This window comes from Euphorbia lathyris, chromosome 4 (assembly GCF_963576675.1).
Source record: "Euphorbia lathyris chromosome 4, ddEupLath1.1, whole genome shotgun sequence".
Classification (NCBI taxonomy): Eukaryota; Viridiplantae; Streptophyta; class Magnoliopsida; order Malpighiales; family Euphorbiaceae; genus Euphorbia; species Euphorbia lathyris.
The window spans coordinates 6,427,681-6,448,142 of NC_088913.1; the positions used below are offsets into that span (position 1 = coordinate 6,427,681).

The 20,462-nt window shown below is 34.1% G+C and overlaps 3 protein-coding genes across 3 annotated transcripts; 2 read left to right on the top strand and 1 right to left on the bottom strand.

The window, feature by feature from the left end:
- Positions 1-8,578: 8,578 nt before the first annotated feature.
- LOC136226820 (gibberellin 2-beta-dioxygenase 6-like) lies at positions 8,579-11,043 on the top strand. The gene is made up of 2 exons (XM_066015478.1): positions 8,579-9,045; positions 10,154-11,043. The coding sequence occupies exons 1-2, from the start codon at positions 8,606-8,608 to the stop codon at positions 10,704-10,706; spliced, it is 993 nt and encodes a 330-aa protein (XP_065871550.1). The 5' UTR covers positions 8,579-8,605; the 3' UTR covers positions 10,707-11,043.
- On the bottom strand, positions 10,117-14,083 carry LOC136226821 (uncharacterized). The gene is made up of 3 exons (XM_066015479.1): positions 13,323-14,083; positions 12,651-13,135; positions 10,117-10,602 (listed from the first exon to the last, which is right to left on the bottom strand). Exons 1-2 carry the CDS (start codon positions 13,842-13,844, stop codon positions 12,890-12,892), a joined length of 768 nt encoding a protein of 255 aa, XP_065871551.1. The 5' UTR covers positions 13,845-14,083; the 3' UTR covers positions 10,117-10,602; positions 12,651-12,889.
- Positions 14,084-15,992: 1,909 nt separating this feature from the next.
- LOC136225626 (protein PLANT CADMIUM RESISTANCE 10) lies at positions 15,993-20,462 on the top strand. The gene is made up of 4 exons (XM_066013705.1): positions 15,993-16,149; positions 17,730-17,959; positions 18,956-19,182; positions 20,066-20,462. The coding sequence occupies exons 2-4, from the start codon at positions 17,785-17,787 to the stop codon at positions 20,234-20,236; spliced, it is 573 nt and encodes a 190-aa protein (XP_065869777.1). The 5' UTR covers positions 15,993-16,149; positions 17,730-17,784; the 3' UTR covers positions 20,237-20,462.

Sequence of the window (20,462 nt, forward strand, 5' to 3'; positions counted from 1 at the left end):
GGCTTGTCGGAAAATTAAAGAGTTCGAGCTCAACGTTTTTCTTGCGGGCTTGTTCACGGGCTTGACAGTTGAGACCTAATTAGGACCTCATAACTATATATCTCGATATATTCTTTTACGAAGTTTTGTTACAGCATCTATAAGCGCTTTTGGTTTCGGTGGACCCTCAGGGTTTGTCCACAAAGGGTGAGTTGGGACCTAAGATCAGGCCGAATGGCGTAATCGATGGGCAAGAGGCGATTATTACTACACATTACCGGTCCCGAGCGATGCAATGAGCTCATTAATTCTGTTCATAAACTTCGCTTGCAAAAAAACTCATTAATTATGTTTATTTGAAATTTCTTTAATACAAAACTACGTAGTTTTGAAACTTGCGAAACTAAATTTACACAAAATTACATTGTTTTACATTTCCCCTTTATAAAAATACTATTATAAAAAAAAAATTGAACCAAGTTTGATCATAAGCGTGCTCATGAACATTATAAACGAGTTTGTTCATGAGTTTATTTATGAACCTATAATGGAGTCTGCTCACGAGCATTCGAGTCGAGTTTCACCGTGCTCATGCTCGGCTCGTCGGAAAATTAACGAGTTCGAGCTTAAAATCATGTTCGTGAGCTGCTCGCATACTTGTTCACGAGCTTTGCCCGTGAACAGCTCGCTAATTCTGTTTATAAACTTCTCGGGCGAAAAGCTCATTCATTATGTTCATTTTAATTTTCTTTAACATGAAACTATATAGTTTTGAAATCTACAAAACCAAAATTTACACAAAATTACATTGTTTTACACTTCCCTTTTATAGAATTACTATTATTAAAAAAAAATCGACCAAACTTGATCACGAGCATGCTCATGAATATTATAATTCAAGCTTGTTAATGAATAGGGGCGGAGACAAGGGGGCCGGAGGTCCGGGCCCCTCCGACCGTCGGAACCACCATGGCCACGAGTAGTTTCGGCCCCCTGTCTCCACAAAATTTGAGGCTTTGGTGGTTCTGGCCCCCTGTTTCCAAGAAATTTAGATTGAGTGTTGAATTAGCACCCCAAATTGGTCCAAGTCTTGTTAGGTCCTCTCTAAATCTAAAATTCCAAATTTTTTTTTACCTGTTAGGCCCTCTAAATATAAATTTCTAATTTTTTTGGCCTATTAGTCCCTCGTTAAATCCAAATTTCTATTTCTTATATTTTATTTTTGCTTGTTATGCCCTTTTTATATCTAAATTTCTTTTTCTTTTTTGTTTTTTTTTTTTTTTTTTTTTTTTGGCCTATTAGGCCTTCTCTAAATCCGAATTTTTTCTATTAGACACAATTTTTTTACATGTTACGAATCTTAAACACAATATAGTTAATTTTGAAAAGTTTTAAATTAGTACTTAAAAATTGGTTCTTGAACACTCTAATTATAACACGTATATATACACACACACAAAAAACCGATCAAGTTCGATCAGTAAATTTTTTTTTACACACCACGTGTAAAATCGGCCCCCCAACCGAATAATCTTATATTCGCCACTGTTAATGAACCTACATTTTTTTTTTCACCGTACTCAATCTCGATTGAGCTTTTATGAAGCCGAACACTGAACCGCTTAATCCAGTTAGTTTGGAAAACTGAGGTTACTTAGAAAATACTAAATTGGAATGAAAGAGACATATTTTATGTGGCTGCTTCTTTGGACGGCAGCACCTAATCGACATTGCTAGTTAATGGCTTAATCAGAAAGGTTTGGAGTTTCTCCTGGACGGCAATATGTCGTTGAAATTATTGGGATTGGAAAACATACATGCACATGCTTTTGACCTAATTTATGTTCTTCTTGTTTTTTCTACTTACTTTCTATTCTAGTATATCATCATATTAATTTGTCTTACTAATTTTGTAGTATTAACATATTTCGCCTGTAATAGTTGATTAGTAATATTTAATTCACATTTGAATTGACTGTCATATTTATATTTATATTTATATAGGTTTATGATTTGTTAGTGATAAAATGACTCACATGTGAAGTGTAGATGATAAGATTCGTGACTAAGAAGACAATTTGATGAATTATTTATAAAATTAACCCAACTTGATAACGTTTGGAGAAATTCTACTATGATCCCGGTCCATTGGACCTTGCTAATAGAAACGTTACAATTGTGTACTTTCTTTCCTTCCACCAATTATCTTCCAATGAGGTAGTATGATTCTCTTCTTTTTTTCACTGATTGAGTTCATTACACCCGGTCCACCGTAGAATCTCTCTCCAACGTTAGGGATAAAATTGTTTTTGGTTGCCAACGTTGGGGATAAAAGTGCACCATTTTAGACGTTATGGATAAAATTGCTCCTGGTCGTAAACGTTAGAGGTATTTTTACACCCTATACCATTTTTATTGTATTTATATAATATGGAACTGTATTAAACAATAGGGAAGAGAGGATGTATCTATCGACGTCCCAACTTGCCGGCAACATCAGGGGTTGCACTCGAGGCGGATTTTAATTTCACACTCTTAGCTATCGATGAATTTGGCCTGGACGGGTGACTCACATCATCTGCCCTAAGGCAGGCGAGTGAAACACCCGCTAGCCCTTGGGGCCGGGCGGGTGAATCACCCGCTAGCCCTAGTGGATGGGCGGGTAGTTCATCCGCTCGCCCTTAGGGCAGGCGTTGTGAATCACCCGCCCAGGCCAAATTCATCAACTTCCGTCTCCAAATCTGAAGATGGAACTCGTGTTTTCGATTCAATTTAAAAAAAAAAAACTTACCTGATGGATCATAAGTCATTTTCCTTTGTCGTGTTGTCCAGCCATGAATGTTGTTCGGATTTTTTATTTTGGAAGGGATTAGAGAGACAATTTCAGTTTTTCAATGAAAAAATGAAAAGGGCAAAAATATCAAAGAGAGACGGTGATAAGTAATTTAGGGTCGGTATTTAGCAGTCCACATAAACAAAAGTAAACTTGTAAATTCAAACATATATATATATATATATATATATATAACAGGGATAATGTGCAAAAATACCCTCTAACGTTTATAAGCATGAGCAATTTTACCCTTAACGTTTAAAATGATGCAATTTTACCCTTAACGTTGGCAGCCAAGAACAATTTTACCTCTAACGTTGGTAAGTTTGGTCAATTTCGGATTATTATAAAACACAAATATTTTATTTTTTTATTCTGCACCAATTACACGTAAGTTAATTCTAAAAAAAAGATTTCATATTTTTTTGTAATTTAATAATAGAATTGGAGATGATATTTTTAAATTTGGTGAAATATTTAATTTTTTAAAATTTCTTTTAATTTAACGTTTAATCATATGTTTGTGATCTGTTACTAATGAGTGATAAAATGACTCATATATGAAGCGTAGATGACAAGATTCATGACCGAGAAGACAATTTGATGAATTATTTTTAAAATTGACCAAACTTGACAATATTATGGGTAAAATTGCTCTTGACTGCCAATATTAAGGATAAAATCGCACAATTTTAGATATTAGGAGTTAAATTGCTCCTATGTGTAAATATTAAGAATATTTTTACACCTTATCCCTATAAAATAATATAGAATATGTGTAATTCGGTGCGGTTCGGTTTTTTACATTTTTTTGTCAAACCGAACCGAATACCAAAATGCAAAAAAAATGACACTGAACTAAAAAACTGAATTCAATCGGTATGATTCGTACGGATATAAATGGGGCGGGGATTCCGCGTCTCTATTAGTGACCTGTCCCGATGGGGCCGGGAATCCCCAATAAGGATCCCATAGGACGGTGATGAGGAAAGGTATCCCCACCCCATGGGTACCCCGTTCCTGCCCTGTTAATCCCCAATAAGGGATCCCCGAATATTTCCTGTGATAATTGATTTTTTTGGGTGATTTAAGTATATTTTAATTAGGTGATTGTTTGTTTTCAATTTTTAATTTTTTTGTGGTTTGAAAATTTTGAGAATGATTCTTGATGTTTGGTATCATTAGCTACTGCTTCTTAAAAGTTTTAGGTTTTATTTTTTTTTAATATATACGGTGATTTCTTACGGAGAACAGGGAATGAGGAATGGTAAAATATGTTTTGGAACATTTGTAACAGGGAATGGAGATCCCCGCGGGGATGGGGATCCCCTGCGGGGCGGGATGGGGTCAAATCTATCCATGTCTAACTCGCGGGGATGAAGATGAGAAATGCATTCCTTGTAGGGCTGTAAACAGGGCGGTACGGGGATCACATTAACCATCCCTGACCACTGGTATAACGGGGATTCCCCGTCCCCGAATTACAAATGAAAAAATTTGGCTACCATCCCTGCTCCGCGGGAAATCTCCATCCCCACAGGGAATCCTCATCCCCGTTTAAGCTTTAAATTTTTGTAAAGTCGTAAACTATTATTCCAGGATATAAAAAATTAAGTAAACAATTACAAACAAAGATTCAAAGCATGAAATAAAAACAAATCCAAAATAAATTAATCATATATATTAGTTTTTTTCTATATTCGGTTATTTATTCAGGAATCTGTTGGGGATCCCTATTGGGGATATTCAGGGACAGAGATGGAGACGAGAATGAGACACTTATAACCATCACTGCCTCGTCCCCGACTGTCGGGAACAACATACAAACTATCATCGTTGAGGATCCCAAACGAAGATTCCTATTCCCAACGGGGTAAGTCTCCAACAGAAACAGAGAATTCCCAACTAATTGACAGTCCTAATTTCTCGTTCCATCCCGTCCGCCAGTTACATTTACATCCCTAATGATTTGATCCCGCATACCAATGTACACCAGACTCTCGAACGGAGTAAAATTGTTCTAACATGTATTCCATGTGAAAATGATGTTAAATAATTTTTTTTAAAAAAAACTTTGGTAGGGCCCCACCGTAGAATGAAAACACGGTTGGAGAAAAAGATCGAAAATGTCGAACGAAACCTTTTAATTTTGTCAATAAAGTCGGAAAAGTTGTTAGGTTTTGATTCCATTTGGTTTATAAAATAAAAACATTTTAAAAAAAAGTGCAATTTTTGCTACATTCGTCAGACTTGGTCTCAGAATCTCGAAACGCTCTCCTTTTGACAACTGTCGCCACTTAAGAGCTCTCTCTTTTTGTTCTTTTCTCTTTGTGCTCTTTTGCGATTCTATTGACAAATATCATATTTAGACCCTGATCTTTTAATTTTTTAAATTTATAAAGTCTTTTGATATTGGGATAAGGGCCAGTTTTTCCTGTTAGCTGATTTAACTAGTTGATGAGTAAATTTGGGATAAATTACACCTATGGCTACTGAATTTTACCCATTTTCATATTATGGCCACTGAATTTCATTTCTTCCCGGTATAGCCATTGAACTTTACACTTTTTAACACTGGTGGCCACTTAACGTCTCAAAACAACCCTTGACGGCTAAAAATAAAAAATTCAAAGCGTTAATGATATTCTAAAGAACTTTAATTCTTGAAAATTTTCGTTTTGAGATCATTTGGGTGTTGTTTGGTTAGGAGAGAGAAAGTGAATTTTTAGAAAGAGAAAGCTCTAAAAAATTTGATTTTCGAAAATAAAAAATGTGGTTTCATGATAAATGTCGTTCTGAACAACTTTAATTCTTGATTTTTTCATTTTGAGGTCGTTAAAGATCGTTAACGGTCATTTTGATAAATTAGTTAAATTTGAGTGGCCACCGGTGTTAAAAGTGTAAAGTTCAGTAGCCATACCGGGAAGAAATGAAGTTCAATGGCCATAATGTGAAAATGGATAAAGTTCAGTGGCCATGGGTGTAATTTACCCGTAAAATTTGTTTTGGTAAAACTTAACTAATTGTATAAAATGAAAAATAATGATATGATATATCCTATATTTGGAGGGTAAATTACACTCATGGCTACTCATGACTACTGAACTTTACTCATTTAACATTATGGCCATTGAAGTTCAATTCTTAACAGTATGATCACTGAATTTTATACTTTTTAATATTAGTAGTCACTCAACGCCTCAAACGATCATCGATGGTTTAAAAATAAAAAATTCGAAAAGTTAATGATATTCTAAGGAACTTCAATTCTTGAAAATTTTCATTTTGAGGTCATTTAGATGTTGTTTGGTTAGGAGAGAGAAATTGAATTTTTAGAGAGAGAAATCTCAAAAAAAATGTGATTTTGGAAAATAAAAAATGTAGTTTCATGGTAAATATCGTTCTGAACAACTTTAATTCTTAAATATTTTTATTTTGAGGTTGTTAACGGTCATTTTGAAGACTTTGTTAAAGTAGAATGGTCACCGGTGTTAAAAAATGTAAAGTTTAGTGGTCATATCGTCAAGAATTGAAGTTCAATGACCAAAATGTTAAAATGCATAAAGTTCAGTGGTCATGGGTGTAATTTACCCTATATTTGGGATTAAAAATGGGTAGTAATCAAGGGTAAACATGTTCTTAAAAAGAGATGTAGCAATAAGCTAATTAAAAATACTCTTAAAACCAGCTTTTTCAGAATTAGCATTTTTGATCCAATAAGCTATTCCAAACCTCTTTTCATCAAACACCACTATTATAGGTTTTAGTAGTCAAAACCACCCCTAAAATGATTCAAACCTCTAATTTTACCTCAAAAAGCTTTTTACCAAATAGGACCAAAGTGTAAAAATATCTCTAACGTTGTCAATCATGAACAATTTTTCCTTTAACGTCTAAAATGGGGCAAATTTATCTCTAACATTGGTAGCCAAGAGAAAATTTTTTTTCCTAACATTGACAAGTTTAGTCAATTTGAAAAATAATTCATCAAACGATCTTCTCAGTCATGAATTGTGTTATCTATCCATATGATTGTGATTTGTTACTAATGAGTAACAAAGCAAATTTACTCCTAACATTGGCAAGTAGGGTCAATTTGAGAAATAATTCATCAAATTGTTTTCTCAATCATGAATCGTGTCCTTTACACTTCACATGTGCGTCATTTTATCATACATTAGTAACAAATCATAATCATACGAATAGATATGATTTTTTTAACAAAAAAAAAAGTATATTGTATTTTGTACAATTTGGTCCAAAAAAAAATAAAAATATTTCGTCAAACTTAAAAATATTAATCTCCAGTTCTATTATTAAATAACAAAAATGTGAAATCTTTTTTTTTTTGAACTAATTGATAGGTAACTGGTGTAAAATAAAAAAAAAATATGTCTTTTTTAATTATATCCGAAATTGATCCAACTTGTCAATTTAGAAGTAAATTTGCTCGTAATTGCCAACATTATAAGCAAATTGCTCATAACTATCAATATTAAAGGTATTTTTGCATTTTATCTTTTTGATATTTTATTGGTTTTGCTAACATCAGGAACTTCAGTCTTCTTTTTACAAAAAAAAAAAAAAACATCACATACACCCATATACAAATCAACGAAACCACATATAGGTCATATTTAGAATTTTCCCTAATATTTAAGACATAAAGTGCAACAATATCTTTAAAGTTAAAAGTCAAGAGTAATTCTACCTTTAACATCTAAAATAATGTCACTTAATGTTGGCAACAAAGAATAAATTTACCTCTAACATTCGCAAGTTGAGTCAATTTGAGAAATAATTCATCAAATTTTCTTCTCAGCCATTAATCTTGTTATCTATACTTCACATTTGTGTCATTTACTTAGTAACAGGTCACAAACATATCAATAGACGTACACTTTTTTTACAAAATTATACTGTATTTTGTATTAGTTGAAAAAAATCCAAATATTTCATAAAATTCCATTATTAAATCATAAAAATGTAAAACAAATTTTTAAACCAACTGATATGCAGCTGGTAACAGAATAAGAAACACAATTATGGTTGTAAATGAGTCGAACTGCTCATGAACGGTTCGGTGTTCGGCTCGATAAAAGTTCGATCGTGTTCGGCTCGATTTGTAAACGAATCAAGTTTGAGCAAGACTCGAAATCTCGCGGACATCCTCTGATCTAAAGTTCATAATCAAGCGATTATAATGTTCATGAACATGATTGTAAGTAAGTTTGGTTCGATTATTTTTCAATAATAATATTTCTATAAAACACAAAGGTAAAACAACATAGTTTTGTATAATTAGTTTTATAAATTTCACAACTATGTAGTTTTGTATTAAAAAAAATTCAAATCTATATAATTAATTAGTTGTTCACGAATAAAACTCGTGAATAAGCTCGCAAACAACTATCGTGAACATCTCAGGAACAGAATATCGAGCTCGAGTTCCAGCTTGTCAATTTTCTGACGAGTCAAACCTGAGCAGGCCAAAACTGGACTGGGCTTGATTGTAGCTTAAACACAATATATATTTTAACTTACCAACCTTATGAATAAAATTAAGTGTGAGGATAAAATTAGACAATTTAAATGTTAAGATTTGCCCCTTAGCTAACAATAGTAGTGATTGTTTTTTTTTTTTTTTTTTTTGGCAACTTAACCCAATATTTTTTGTTCACATTATTCATGGGGACAAGGTAGTAATTTTCATTCAACAAACTTGTCTATAAATACAAATTGAACCCAACTTAATTCCACCCTGCACCTTCACCTTCACCTTCACATCACAAAATGCTCATCAAATCAGAGAATCCTCCTCTCCTTCACTCTTACGGAGAAGTCTGTACCAAACAAGCAGTCGAATCCAAGACTCCTCCAATGGAAGAATGTCAGCTTCCACTCATAGATCTCGCCGGTTTAACCAGTGTTCACGACGGCGAAAGAGAAGCTTGTGCGGCGGCGATTTGCAGAGCGTCATCGGAATGGGGATTTTTTCAAGTAATAAACCATGGAATAAACCCTGAGTTACTGAAGAATATGAGAAAAGAGCAAATGAAGCTGTTTCAAACACCGTTCAATAAAAAATCTTGTTCTGGTCTTTTAAATAATTCTTATCGATGGGGGAATCCTACTGCTACTTCTCCGCATCAGTTCTCTTGGTCTGAGGCTTTTCATATTCCGTTTGATAAAATTTCTGAAGCTGCTTGTTATGGTGAATTCACCTCTTTAAGGTACTTTTACTTCTTTTTACATTTTTCCAATGCATGAGAGAGACTGCATTCTCTAAAAGTTCAATCATGTTTGATTTATTAACTATTTGAGCTTGAGAATGAATTTGAGTATCCATTCGTAAATAAACCGAGCTTAAGCACATCGAAACTTGGCTCAAAAACTCGATTAATTGTTTGTGAATAAGTTTAATGAACAAATTATTTTTTAAATAAGTAAACAAACTTATAAACAAATTTAATTATAATATTCATAAATTGATTCGTGAACAATCTCTATTCCATTTTTTTTGACAATAGTATTTCTATATAGATTCACGAACAAAGTCATTAATAAATTTAATTATAATATTCATTATAATAGTATTTCTATATAATTTCCTGAACAATCTTATGAACAAACTTATAATGTTACGAACGGATTAGTGAACCATCTTGGTTCGATTTTTTTGTTTGAACCAACTTGATTATAATGTTCTTGAACTAGCTTGGTTCGATTATTTTTTTTACTAATAATATTTCTAAAAAGAGGAAAATGTGTAAAACTAAGTAAATTCATGTAAAACTTTAGTTTTATAGGTTTCAAAACTTTGTAGTTTGGTATTAAAAGAATTTCAAATGAAATTCAAAACTTATTTTTGACTTCAATTATTCATTTATAATTAATGAGTTATTCACGAATAAAATACTCGCAAGCAGTTTACGATCAGATAATTTTTTTACCGAGTCTGCCGAGGCGAGCATGAGCAAGCCAGATGCTCGCCAGAGCTGTCAGCTCGATTACAGCCCTATGTATGGGTTTTAGTAAAAACATCCAAAATATATCAATTAAACATTCATAAACCACTTTAAAAAAAACCCTACCAGTGAAAATCTTGCATCCATTACTGCATTTGTGCGAATATAATATATACATAGACAAGGGAAGGAGAATGGGGTGTCGTTACACCCCCCGACCACCACGGAAACCACCTTTAGAGGTATGATTCCACCCCGCCTCACTCCCAACAAATGATGGAGATGTCCAACCCTTTCTTTGTCAGTCCAGACCAAAACATTGTCGTTTTCCAAAGCTTTTATATAACTGACGTATAGAATTAATGCATTGCAGGGAAGTGATGATGGAGTTTGGGGAAGCAATGTCAAGGCTAGCCAAGTTACTTGCAGGGATCCTAGCACAAAACTTAGGCCATACAAGTACAGTGTTTGAAGATGTTTGCCAAGAAACCAATTGCTTTCTCCGATTAAACCGCTATCCACCCTGCCCATTCTCTCCGGACATTTTCGGGTTAGTTCCCCACACGGACAGTGATTTCCTAACCATTCTTTCGCAAGATCAAGTCGGCGGACTTCAACTCATGAACAACTCGAAATGGGTAGCCGTCAAGCCTAATGAAGACGCTCTTATAGTGAACATCGGAGATCTATTTCAAGCATGGAGCAATGATGTTTACAAGAGTGTAGAGCACAAAGTAATGGCAAATGCAAAGATGGAAAGATACTCGCTTGCTTATTTTTTATGCCCGTCATATGACTCGTTGATACAGAGTTGCAGAGAACCTTCAATATACAGAAAATTCACATTTGGTGAGTATAGGAAACAAGTTCAAGAAGATGTCAAGAAAACTGGTCATAAATTAGGGCTTCAAAGATTTCTACTCTAAATTGCAAATAACACCACCAGCCGAACATATATAGAGGTCAATCACGCATTTCTGTTGAGCCTACATAATAATTCTCGGCGGGCGGCTGCATATATATATGATAAGAAAGAAATGATGTTATCAAGCCTAATCAACTCACCATTGACTCAGACAAGCAAAAAAGAAAAAAAAAACGTAAATTCGGGTTCTCTACTCCAACTCGTAAAAGGAGGAATAGGCATATATATTGATTAAGAGATATGAACTATACAATGTGTGTAATTTATGCATTTATCCTTGTATGTGTGTGTGAAGATTTTGCTAATAGGTAATAATACATACAGAATCGTTCTTAATATTTTTAGTTTTCGGATATAAATAGTGACAGAGAGCGGGTTTTCCACCATCGTGATGAAAATTTCGCTACTTGCACTGTGGGTTTTATTTCAATTTACACTGTCCATCGAACATAACAATAACATAACTAAATAGTATCAATGCAGTATTGTTTTGCTAGTAAACATAATAACATTTAGAAAATTTAGTGAACAGTATTCTGCTTCAAGACTCGAGTCGAGAACATCTGATTCCTTAGAATTAACTAAAAATCAGTTTGAAAATAGAAACTCTAACGGCAACAATCCTGATAAAACCACAGAAACTTAGGTGCTGTAAGAATAAAATTGTTATCTAATTCTAGTGCTACTTTCTGTTGTTAAGAATTTGTTCTCAACATTCTCTCCCGAGATTTTCGTGTTAGTTCCCCACACCAACAGTGATTTTCTAACCATTCTTTCTCAAGATCAACTTTTGCCACACTAAGAGAACATTGTTATAATTTATATTATCAAGTAACGTTAGCTACATAATAAGTCAAAAAAGCAGACTGGCTTGGAAAAGAAGGACTGATTTCGAAGATGGTGCATCCAATATAACAGAGCTTGCATAGAAGATTATAAAATTTCAATCGTCGGAGAAAGTATTTCTTATTTATTGATCAATTGCCAAAGGCTAGCATCAAATTCACATGTCTATAGCCTCAATCGAAGTAGTACTTCAACATCTTTGAAGGACCTGAACTACTAAATCCACATACAAAACTAAATTGGCCAGTAAACAAGTTAGGAAGTTGTATCAAGACTTGAACATAAGCTAAATCAATTCAATATGCAGCAGCGGAACATTAGAACTCAGCTCTATTCCTAGCAGTGGAACAGGCAAAAGCAAAGCTCTACAGTGTACAAGTCCAGTCCTGCTTAATGCTTTAATTGGGAAAGAAAAGAATTCTAAAAACAGAATGCAAGTTATTTCATTGGCTGAAAATTATAATTACGAATTCATTTATCAACTCGAGATGCCAAAGCAGTTCTTCAACCCGAGATGAGCATAAAAATCACATGTATATAGCCACAATCGAAGTAGTACTTCAACATCTTTGAAGGATCTGAACTACTAAATCCACATACAAAGCTAAATTGGCCAGTAAACAAGTTAGGAATTTGTATCAGGACTTCAACATAAGCTAAAACATGTAGCAGGTGGAAAATGAGAACTCAGCTCTATTCCTAACATTGGAACAGGCAAAAGGCAAGCTCTACCATATACAAGTCTAGTCCTTAACGCTTTAATTGGTAAAGAAAAAATTCAAAAGAGAATGCAAGTCATTTCATTGGTTGTAAATTATAATCATGAATTTATTTATCAACCCGAGATGCCAAAGCAGTACTTCAATCCGAGATGAGCATAAAAATCACATGTACATAGCCTCAATCTAAATAGTACTTCGAACATCTTTGAAGAACGTGCACTACTAAATCCACATGCAAAGCTAAATTGGTCAGTAAACAAGTTAGGAAGTTGTATCAAGACTTAAACATAAGCTAAGCAAGCTCTACCATGTAGAAGTCCAGTCCTATAATCATGAATTTATTTATCAACCCGAGATGCCAAAGCAGAAATACGCACCTATGGATATTGATCTGCAGTGAAGCTGTGATGAATGAAAATTATCTAGTTGATCGAAACTGATGCTGAAGAGCCTCGCAAACATATCTAGAATTATGTTTCATAGTAAAAAACTGGTTGCAGATCAAGTGTTTTGGGCATCTTAATCAGTCAATTAAGAACGTTTCTTCTCTGAAATCATTCTGAGATTGCTTCTGTGACTCATACATCAAATCCAAATTCATTTCATTCTCTTCCCCTTATGGTTTCCCGAGCAACAATGGACCCAAAAATAGATTAAGCATGTCCTGAGCAGGATCATCCGTCCTGCTAAAATTAGAGAAGCTTTGTTCACTAGTTAAATTAACTGTTGAATCAATAGAAGCGCTAGTTTCACCACTGGAGAATTGCTGCTCATTTGACCCGTCTAAATCATTGCTACAGTATGGTTGATTTATTCTACTTAACAACAGACTTCGCTCTGAATTGTCATTGTACTTGACGTACTGCACACAGATTTATAAACAATAGAATTGCACAAAAAGATCAGAAATGTATAATCCAAAAACAATTTGATCAAGAGTAGAGGAGATTAAATTCACAGGCATATTCCACTCAAAAGATCAGATGCATAATTGAGCAACAGATACAATTTGATCATATAACAACAGAGTAGATGAGAATTAAACTCACCTCCTGAGCAATGCTCACTAAATCTTCAACTGTCAAGGCGTCTTCGTCTTCGATCTCCTCATGAACATTTTTTGCTTTCCGTTTTCTCTTATTCCCTCCGCTAACATTAACAGTAGCATGCGGTAGATCATCAGGCTTGCCTTTTTTCCTTTTCGTGCCATTATTTGCAAGAGAAACTGAATTCCTCGGCTGAGTAAGGTTTTCTTCAGTAAGCTTGTTTTCCCCCGCCGTCGTCTTCTTATTTTCAACTGTTAAGGCGTCTTCGTCTTCGATCTCCTCATGAACAGTTTTTGCTTTCCCTTTTCTCTTCCCTCTGCTAACATTAACAGTAGCATGCGGTAGATTATCATTGCGTTTTTTCCTTTTCGTGCCGCTATTTGCAAGAGAAACTGAATTCCTCGGAAGAGTTAGGTTTTCTTCAGTAGGCGTGTTTTCCCCGGCCGTCTTCTTCTTATTCGCCTTCTTATCTTCGTCACCGACCGCCAACCAATTAGGTAACCGCCGCGTGCTTCCGTCAACCATTCTTCTGATTCCGTATTATTAGATTGAGAAATGAGAAGGAGAAGATAGTAAATTATCAATTAGCTATTGCTAAATCAAATCAGAAATCAACAGATACAACAAACGATACATGCTCCATTCTCTGTTAAAATCCACCGGAACATTGCAAAAACAGATTCCGCCGGATGGCCGGAGCAAAGAGAAGAATCCACATTTGGAAGTGGGCCCAAATGCAGAAACGGATCAAAGAGAATAGGCCCAGTCATAATAACGAATAAAGAGTCAATTATAAAGTTTGCCAGTATAATATATTTTTCCATGCCTAAGTTTTATTATATTTATATTTTCATATCTAAATCTATTCTTATAGTGAACGTATTACTTCATGAGTCAGTTTAGAATGTGGATGCACTAATAGGGCGTTTGGTATTCTATTGGGATAGGGATAAGGATAAATGATTGAGATAAGGATAAAAATATGATAGTTGAGAATTATTATTCAATATTTGGTATGTGAAATAGGGATGACGATAAAATAATACATTTTACTATTTTAACCTTATTTAAACTACATAACATTAATTTGAAAGATAAGACGAACTTTTCCATCCTATTAAAATCAGAGCAACTTATCCCACCTCCTTATACCACCCCCTCTTGGGTATAGGATTTGAGGGATAAGAAGCTTATCCCCCACTCGTCTCACTCTTTTATCTCCCAAACAAACACGGGATAACTTATCTCGTGTTTTTTTTATCTCTATCCCACCTCCTATATCCATTCTAACAAACACCCTGTAAGAGATTTAGTGAGGTTTTTTTTACCTTTATTTTAAGGAATTTCTATCAAAATTATTTGTTAGTGACCATACTTCTTTTTTCAGAGATTTTAAGATATTTCTTTTGGTATTAATGTTTTAATCTTTATTTATTTTTTTCATATTGTTATCCCTTAATACAATTATTTTATTAGAAAAAAAAATTTAAAAAATATTTTAGTATAATTAAAATTCTAAAATCAATTAAAAAATTATGTGGCAATGCATAATATTGATACACTAATATTAGGACTCACATGTAACACCCTGATCTAATACTATGAGATATTCTAAAGTGTTCCGTGGCATCACATGTAACACCCTGATCTAATACTATGAGATATTGTCCGTTTTAGTCCAATTTCAACACATTGGGACTCACGGTTTTAAAACGTGTCTGCATGTATTGAATTCACATCTTACTAATAAGTCTCAATCACTCCCTCTCCATTTCCGACGTGGGATTCAGTTCATTCCTGTCCCTATCGCCATCCCTTAGGGCCGCTCCTTGCTCAAGCCTTCTACCCCGGCGCCACCCACTCCGGACCGGGTCGTTACATCACAGAATATAATAATTTTCAAGTATAAAAATAGATTTTAAGTATTATAATTTGAAGATATAAAAGGTATATTATATTTTTAAGTCCTATTTAGTACGTTGTAATGGAATGTCCATTAGAGGATTATTACCATGTTTGGTTAGTCATATCATTTTTATCGTAATGGAATCACAAATATATCACTTAATTTTTCTTTGCAAATTTATGTAATGAGCCTTACGAACAAAAGTGACATAAATCCTTATTACAATCAATACTTGTATTTTTATTACTAATGGGGAAATACGAAAAAAATATACAAAAAAATAAAAACCGAAAACAAGAGAAAATGCAAAAAAAAAAGCCAAAACGCAAAAATTAGAAAACATGAAAAATGCGAAAAAGCATGAAAACCACAAATAAAAAAAGAAAAAATGAGAAAAAATACGAAAAATGAGAAAAAACGGAAAAGAGCAAAGACGAAGAAAACAACAGAAAATGTGAAATGGAAAAACGAAAAATGAAAAATGAAAAAAACATAAAAACACGATAAAATGTGAAAAAGAGAAAAAAGTGAAAAAACATGAAATAGCATTTAACTAAATAAACATACGTATTGTAATGATAATTGCACTTTATTTAATTTTATTAAAATTTGTTATACAAATCACATTATTACATTCCCTACGATTTTAATTACAACTGATTTTATCATGGGTTAATTTTAAGGACTAATTTGAAATTCAAATTATTTAGACTAAATTGACAATTTATGCGAACTATAAGGACCAATTGTACCTTTATTCGTCATAATAACATTTGGAACCCCAAACCCAGTTTCATCATCGATTCATCATTTCTCTCACTACAATCAAATTTCAACAAGTACGTTAGGGATCTTGGAACTTTTCTTTCCTTCAAATCACCGAATTTCGCCTTTCGTCTCCTTCGCCCCGAGTTTATTTTTCAGGTAATTTTTCTTTCCTTTATATCCTTAATTTATGCTCTGTCGGTTCATCTTTTCTGGTTGTTCATTGAACGCCTCAACTAGAGCTCATTTATGTCTGTTTGCTGATTAGTCTGAAATCCCTTTTATTTATTAGATGGGATCATGAATTTTTTTAAAATCTAATGTTTATCCTTAATTCGATAGAAAATTTGTCACTAATTTGCTTGCATTTCATCATACGTATATGAGTTTTTCTGAAGCCCTAGAAAATGGAAATTGAATACGAACTCAGGAGCATTTTACCATTTCCAAACTGGATTTCATGAGCTATTTTATTTTATCATAGCTTCTCACATCAACCAACCGATGCCTATAAGCATATGGCCAGATAATTTTATTTCATCAGGAATGACTAAACAATTTTATTTGATCTGTGGTTCGGTTCAAGTAAGTCATTAAGAGGTTGCATAATTGTTCTTTTAGAGGCTAATAGATCCAAAGTTGATGTGATCTATGTTGCACAGACACGGAAATGGATATGGACACAGGCGCGGAAATACGGAAATGTTATTTCTAAAACATAACCTTCATAAAAGAGTCTTCAAACAAAAATCAAACCTACTTGAAATGGACATGGATACGAAATGCAGAAACACTACTAAAGAGAAGTGCACGTGAAACATAGCTGTCAACATGGTCTATAAAGAGATGATGATGTCAATATTTACTTTTTATGAACTCAAGGATAAATGAGATTGATTTGTGAATTGAAGTTTTTATTAGGGTATCAATTAGACTTTGTTTGTCTGAGGTAAAGTTATGACATCCCTTTTCATGTTGATACTTGTTGAGTAATTTAGTGGCTGAAGTTTCAATATTCCAATTTTTTTTTTCTGGCTATTGTTGTTTTCCATCGAAGCTACCTTGGTTAAATTACACCCATTGCCACTGAACTTTACCTCAAGTAAACATTATAACCACTAAACTTCAAAACTTAGCATAAAAGTCGCTCACTTACACACTTTCTAAAATTATGGCTACTAAACTTCAATTAATGCCTCAAAATGACCGTTGATGATCTCAAAATTGAAAATTTCAAGCATTGATAATTTGATGATATTCTAAGCAACATTAATTGTTCAAATTTTTCGTTTTGAGGTCATTTAGGTATTGTTTGGTTAGGAGAGAGAAAGCTCTGGAAATGGTGATTTTGGAAAATACAAAAGGTGGTTCCATGGTAAATGTTGTTCTAAACAACTTTAATTCTTGGACGTTTCCATTTTAGGTCATTCACGGTCATTTTGAGGCGTTAATTGAAGTTTAGTGACCATAATGTTAAAAAAAATGTAAAATTGAGTGACTTTTATGTTACCTTTAGCGGTCATAGCGTGAAATTAGTAAAGTTCAGTGGCCATGTATGTAATTTAACCAAGCTACTTCTGTTAGTTGAAGTTTTCTCAAACAATCAAGCCCATGGCTACAGTTTCTGAGAGCTAATTTCCTGCATTTGATGCTTCATAAGTTGCAAGAGTTACTGATGTTGTTTTTTCAACCATGTGAATATATAAGCACTTAATATCATTTATTAATGTTTCAACCAGGTTGTTTGTGGAGCATCCATATGTTATGTGGTAGGATATTTTCTTCCAAGAGAATATGGAAAACCGAAATAACTATGTGCCACCGCCTTACATTCCATTGGGACAATCAGATTTAGAGGCAGAGACTGCTGTTCCTCCTAATGAAGGCCAATTGGCTGCTCGGCAGACAAGTGATGGATTGGCACCATGGTCGTCTGGAATCTGCGCTTGCTGCGATGATATGCAGAGCTGTATGCTACTTTATGCTCTGTGACCTTGATTTATCAGAAGAAAAATAATATGAAGGTGCCTAATGACTAATGAGATGAAAAAATTAATTATTTTCCTCTTTTTTTCTGTCAACTCCAGAAAACTAATTTTAAATTGAAGGTTTTTTAGGGGAGTAGGACTGCAATCAAGCCGAGTCAAGCCGAGCTTTGGCCTGCTCATGCTTGGCTTGTCAGAAAATTGACGAGCTCGTGCTCAAAATCCTGTTCGTGAGCTGCTCATGTTTTTGTTCATGAACTTCGCTCGCGAACAATTCATTAATTATGTTCATTTGAAATTTTTAACACAAAACTACATAGTTTTGAAACCTACAAAACTACATTGTTTTACATTTCTTCATTTATAGAATTACTATTATTAAAAAAATAATTGAACCAAGCTTGCTCATGAACATGTTCATGAACCTTTAATCAAGCCTTATCACGAGCTTTCGGGCCGAATTTCGTTGTGCTCAAGCTCGGCTCGAACCGAACACTGTCAAGCCAAGCGCCGAGCCGCTCATGAGTGGCTCAGCTCATTTACAGCCCTAGAGGGGAGGACGATATTAATTTTGAAGAAGAAAATGATAATGGAGACATTGGAGAGGACGATATTAATTTTGAAGAAGATCTTGATGATGATTATCAGTTTTTTTGAGTTCTTTTTAATTTGACAATGAATGGTTATTAATTTATTAGCATTAATTATGTACTTAGGTTAAGTATATCATATGTCTATGAACTTAATTTGGTGTTTTTGACATTTAATGTTATGTTCTTATGTGGTTTTGTCTTGTTTGCATGGTTATAAGTGTGTTTTTTGGTTCATCATTACTTATGCTTTAACTAGTAATAGAGTATTTAGTGACATTGATACGTAGATTTTGTATATATATATTTTTATTATTTTCTGCACCTCATGTTCATCAAAAGTGCGCCTTTAACAACTATGCTAACTACTACTGTTTTTACCTTGTACAGGTTTAGTGGGTCTCTTTTGCCCTTGCTATTTGTTTGGGAAGAATGCAGAGTTTTTGGGCTCTGGAACCTTGATCGGTTCATGCACGACACATTTTGTTTTGTGGGCGCTTGTCAATACTCTATGTTGTTGCATCACTGATGGCATTTTGTTGGGGTTACCTGGATGCTTTGTTGCATGTTATGCTTGTGGTTATCGCAGGGCGCTCAGAGAAAAATACAATTTGCAGGTATAGCTATTTTTTGTTGAAATCTGATCAATTGTATAATTTTTTTTTTCTGTTTCTTTGCTGCCATGAAGGTTGTGTTTGTCAGCTGGATCCAATTCCAACTATGCTCTGGTCTGAGTAGCAAGTACACTTCATTTGTTGTCACTGATGACAAAAATATGTCCGTTTTTGTCGCTAATTTTGATTTATCACTTCAAATTGAGCTTTGTTTTATGTAATCATAAGGTCGTTGCTACTTAAATTCTGCTAAATCCACGACAAAATGCTTCTTTGGCTAGGGCTGTAAATGAGCTGAGCCGTTCATGAGCAGCTCGTCATTCGGCTCGATAAAAGCTTGATTGTATTCGGCTCGATTTATAAACGACCCGAGCTTGAGCACGACAAAATTCGGCTTGAAAGCTTCCGAGCAGACTCGGTTATAGGTTCATGAACAAGCTCGATTATAATGTTCATGAACACGTTTGTGAGCAAGCTTGGTTCAATTTGTTTTTAATAATAGTATTTCTATAAAAGGGTAAATGTCAAAGGGTATTTTTTTGGTTTATGCTAGCAATTGATATGCTTTAACTAGTAAGATAATATATTTTTTTCTGCACCTTGAGCCTAGGCTGCAGGACCACTTAGTGCGCGTTGCGCTTTTAACAACTATGGCTATACGTTTTATTATTTTTCTTTTCTAATTTATTCCTTTCGAGGGTGTCCCAGACTTGAGACTAATAAATCAACAGTAAAGCTACTTTCTTTCAACTTTTATTATCATTTGACTATAGAAAGTTCGATGGAACAACCTGCCTATGAGCTTAAAACTCCAAGTAGTGACAGCAAAATATTTTCCGGCAAATAAACGGAGGCTAAATCTAATGTCATTGCCATGATTATGCAGGAAGCACCCTGTGGCGACTTCATTACACATTTTTTCTGCCATTTATGTGCTAATTGCCAAGAGTACAGGGAGATTCGTGAAAGGGCGTGTGGATCGATCACGGGGGATCTGAAGTTGCCGGTGGTCACTGCTCCTCGTATCCAGATGATGGAATCAGATGTTGCAGAATAAGACTACAGCAGAACTTCTGGGCAAACCGGTACCTATTTGTTGCTGTACTTTATCTCTCTTTCCGTTTTGCTGATTATGCCTTAATTTTCTGTAGGAAGCTTGAGATATATATTGTGATTCAGTCTTTATGTATCTTAAGATCACATGTATTGTACTAAAATCATGTCTGAATAACGATTAACTAACGTGTCACTGGATATAGTAAATTTGATTCGTTGCTGTTAAA

What these genes read in the sequence shown, in the direction of transcription:
- LOC136226820 (XM_066015478.1), top strand. Translation starts at nt 8,606, where the DNA reads ATGCTCATCAAATCAGAGAATCCTCCTCTCCTTCACTCTTACGGAGAA. An exon ending in GGTGAATTCACCTCTTTAAG is followed by an intron (nt 9,046 to 10,153) that starts GTACTTTTACTT and finishes AATGCATTGCAG; the next exon opens with GGAAGTGATGATGGAGTTTG.
- LOC136226821 (XM_066015479.1), bottom strand. Translation starts at nt 13,844, where the DNA reads ATGGTTGACGGAAGCACGCGGCGGTTACCTAATTGGTTGGCGGTCGGT. An exon ending in TAGTGAGCATTGCTCAGGAG is followed by an intron (nt 13,136 to 13,322) that starts GTGAGTTTAATT and finishes ATCTGTGTGCAG; the next exon opens with TACGTCAAGTACAATGACAA.
- LOC136225626 (XM_066013705.1), top strand. Translation starts at nt 17,785, where the DNA reads ATGGAAAACCGAAATAACTATGTGCCACCGCCTTACATTCCATTGGGA. An exon ending in CTGCGATGATATGCAGAGCT is followed by an intron (nt 17,960 to 18,955) that starts GTATGCTACTTT and finishes TACCTTGTACAG; the next exon opens with GTTTAGTGGGTCTCTTTTGC. An exon ending in GAGAAAAATACAATTTGCAG is followed by an intron (nt 19,183 to 20,065) that starts GTATAGCTATTT and finishes ATGATTATGCAG; the next exon opens with GAAGCACCCTGTGGCGACTT.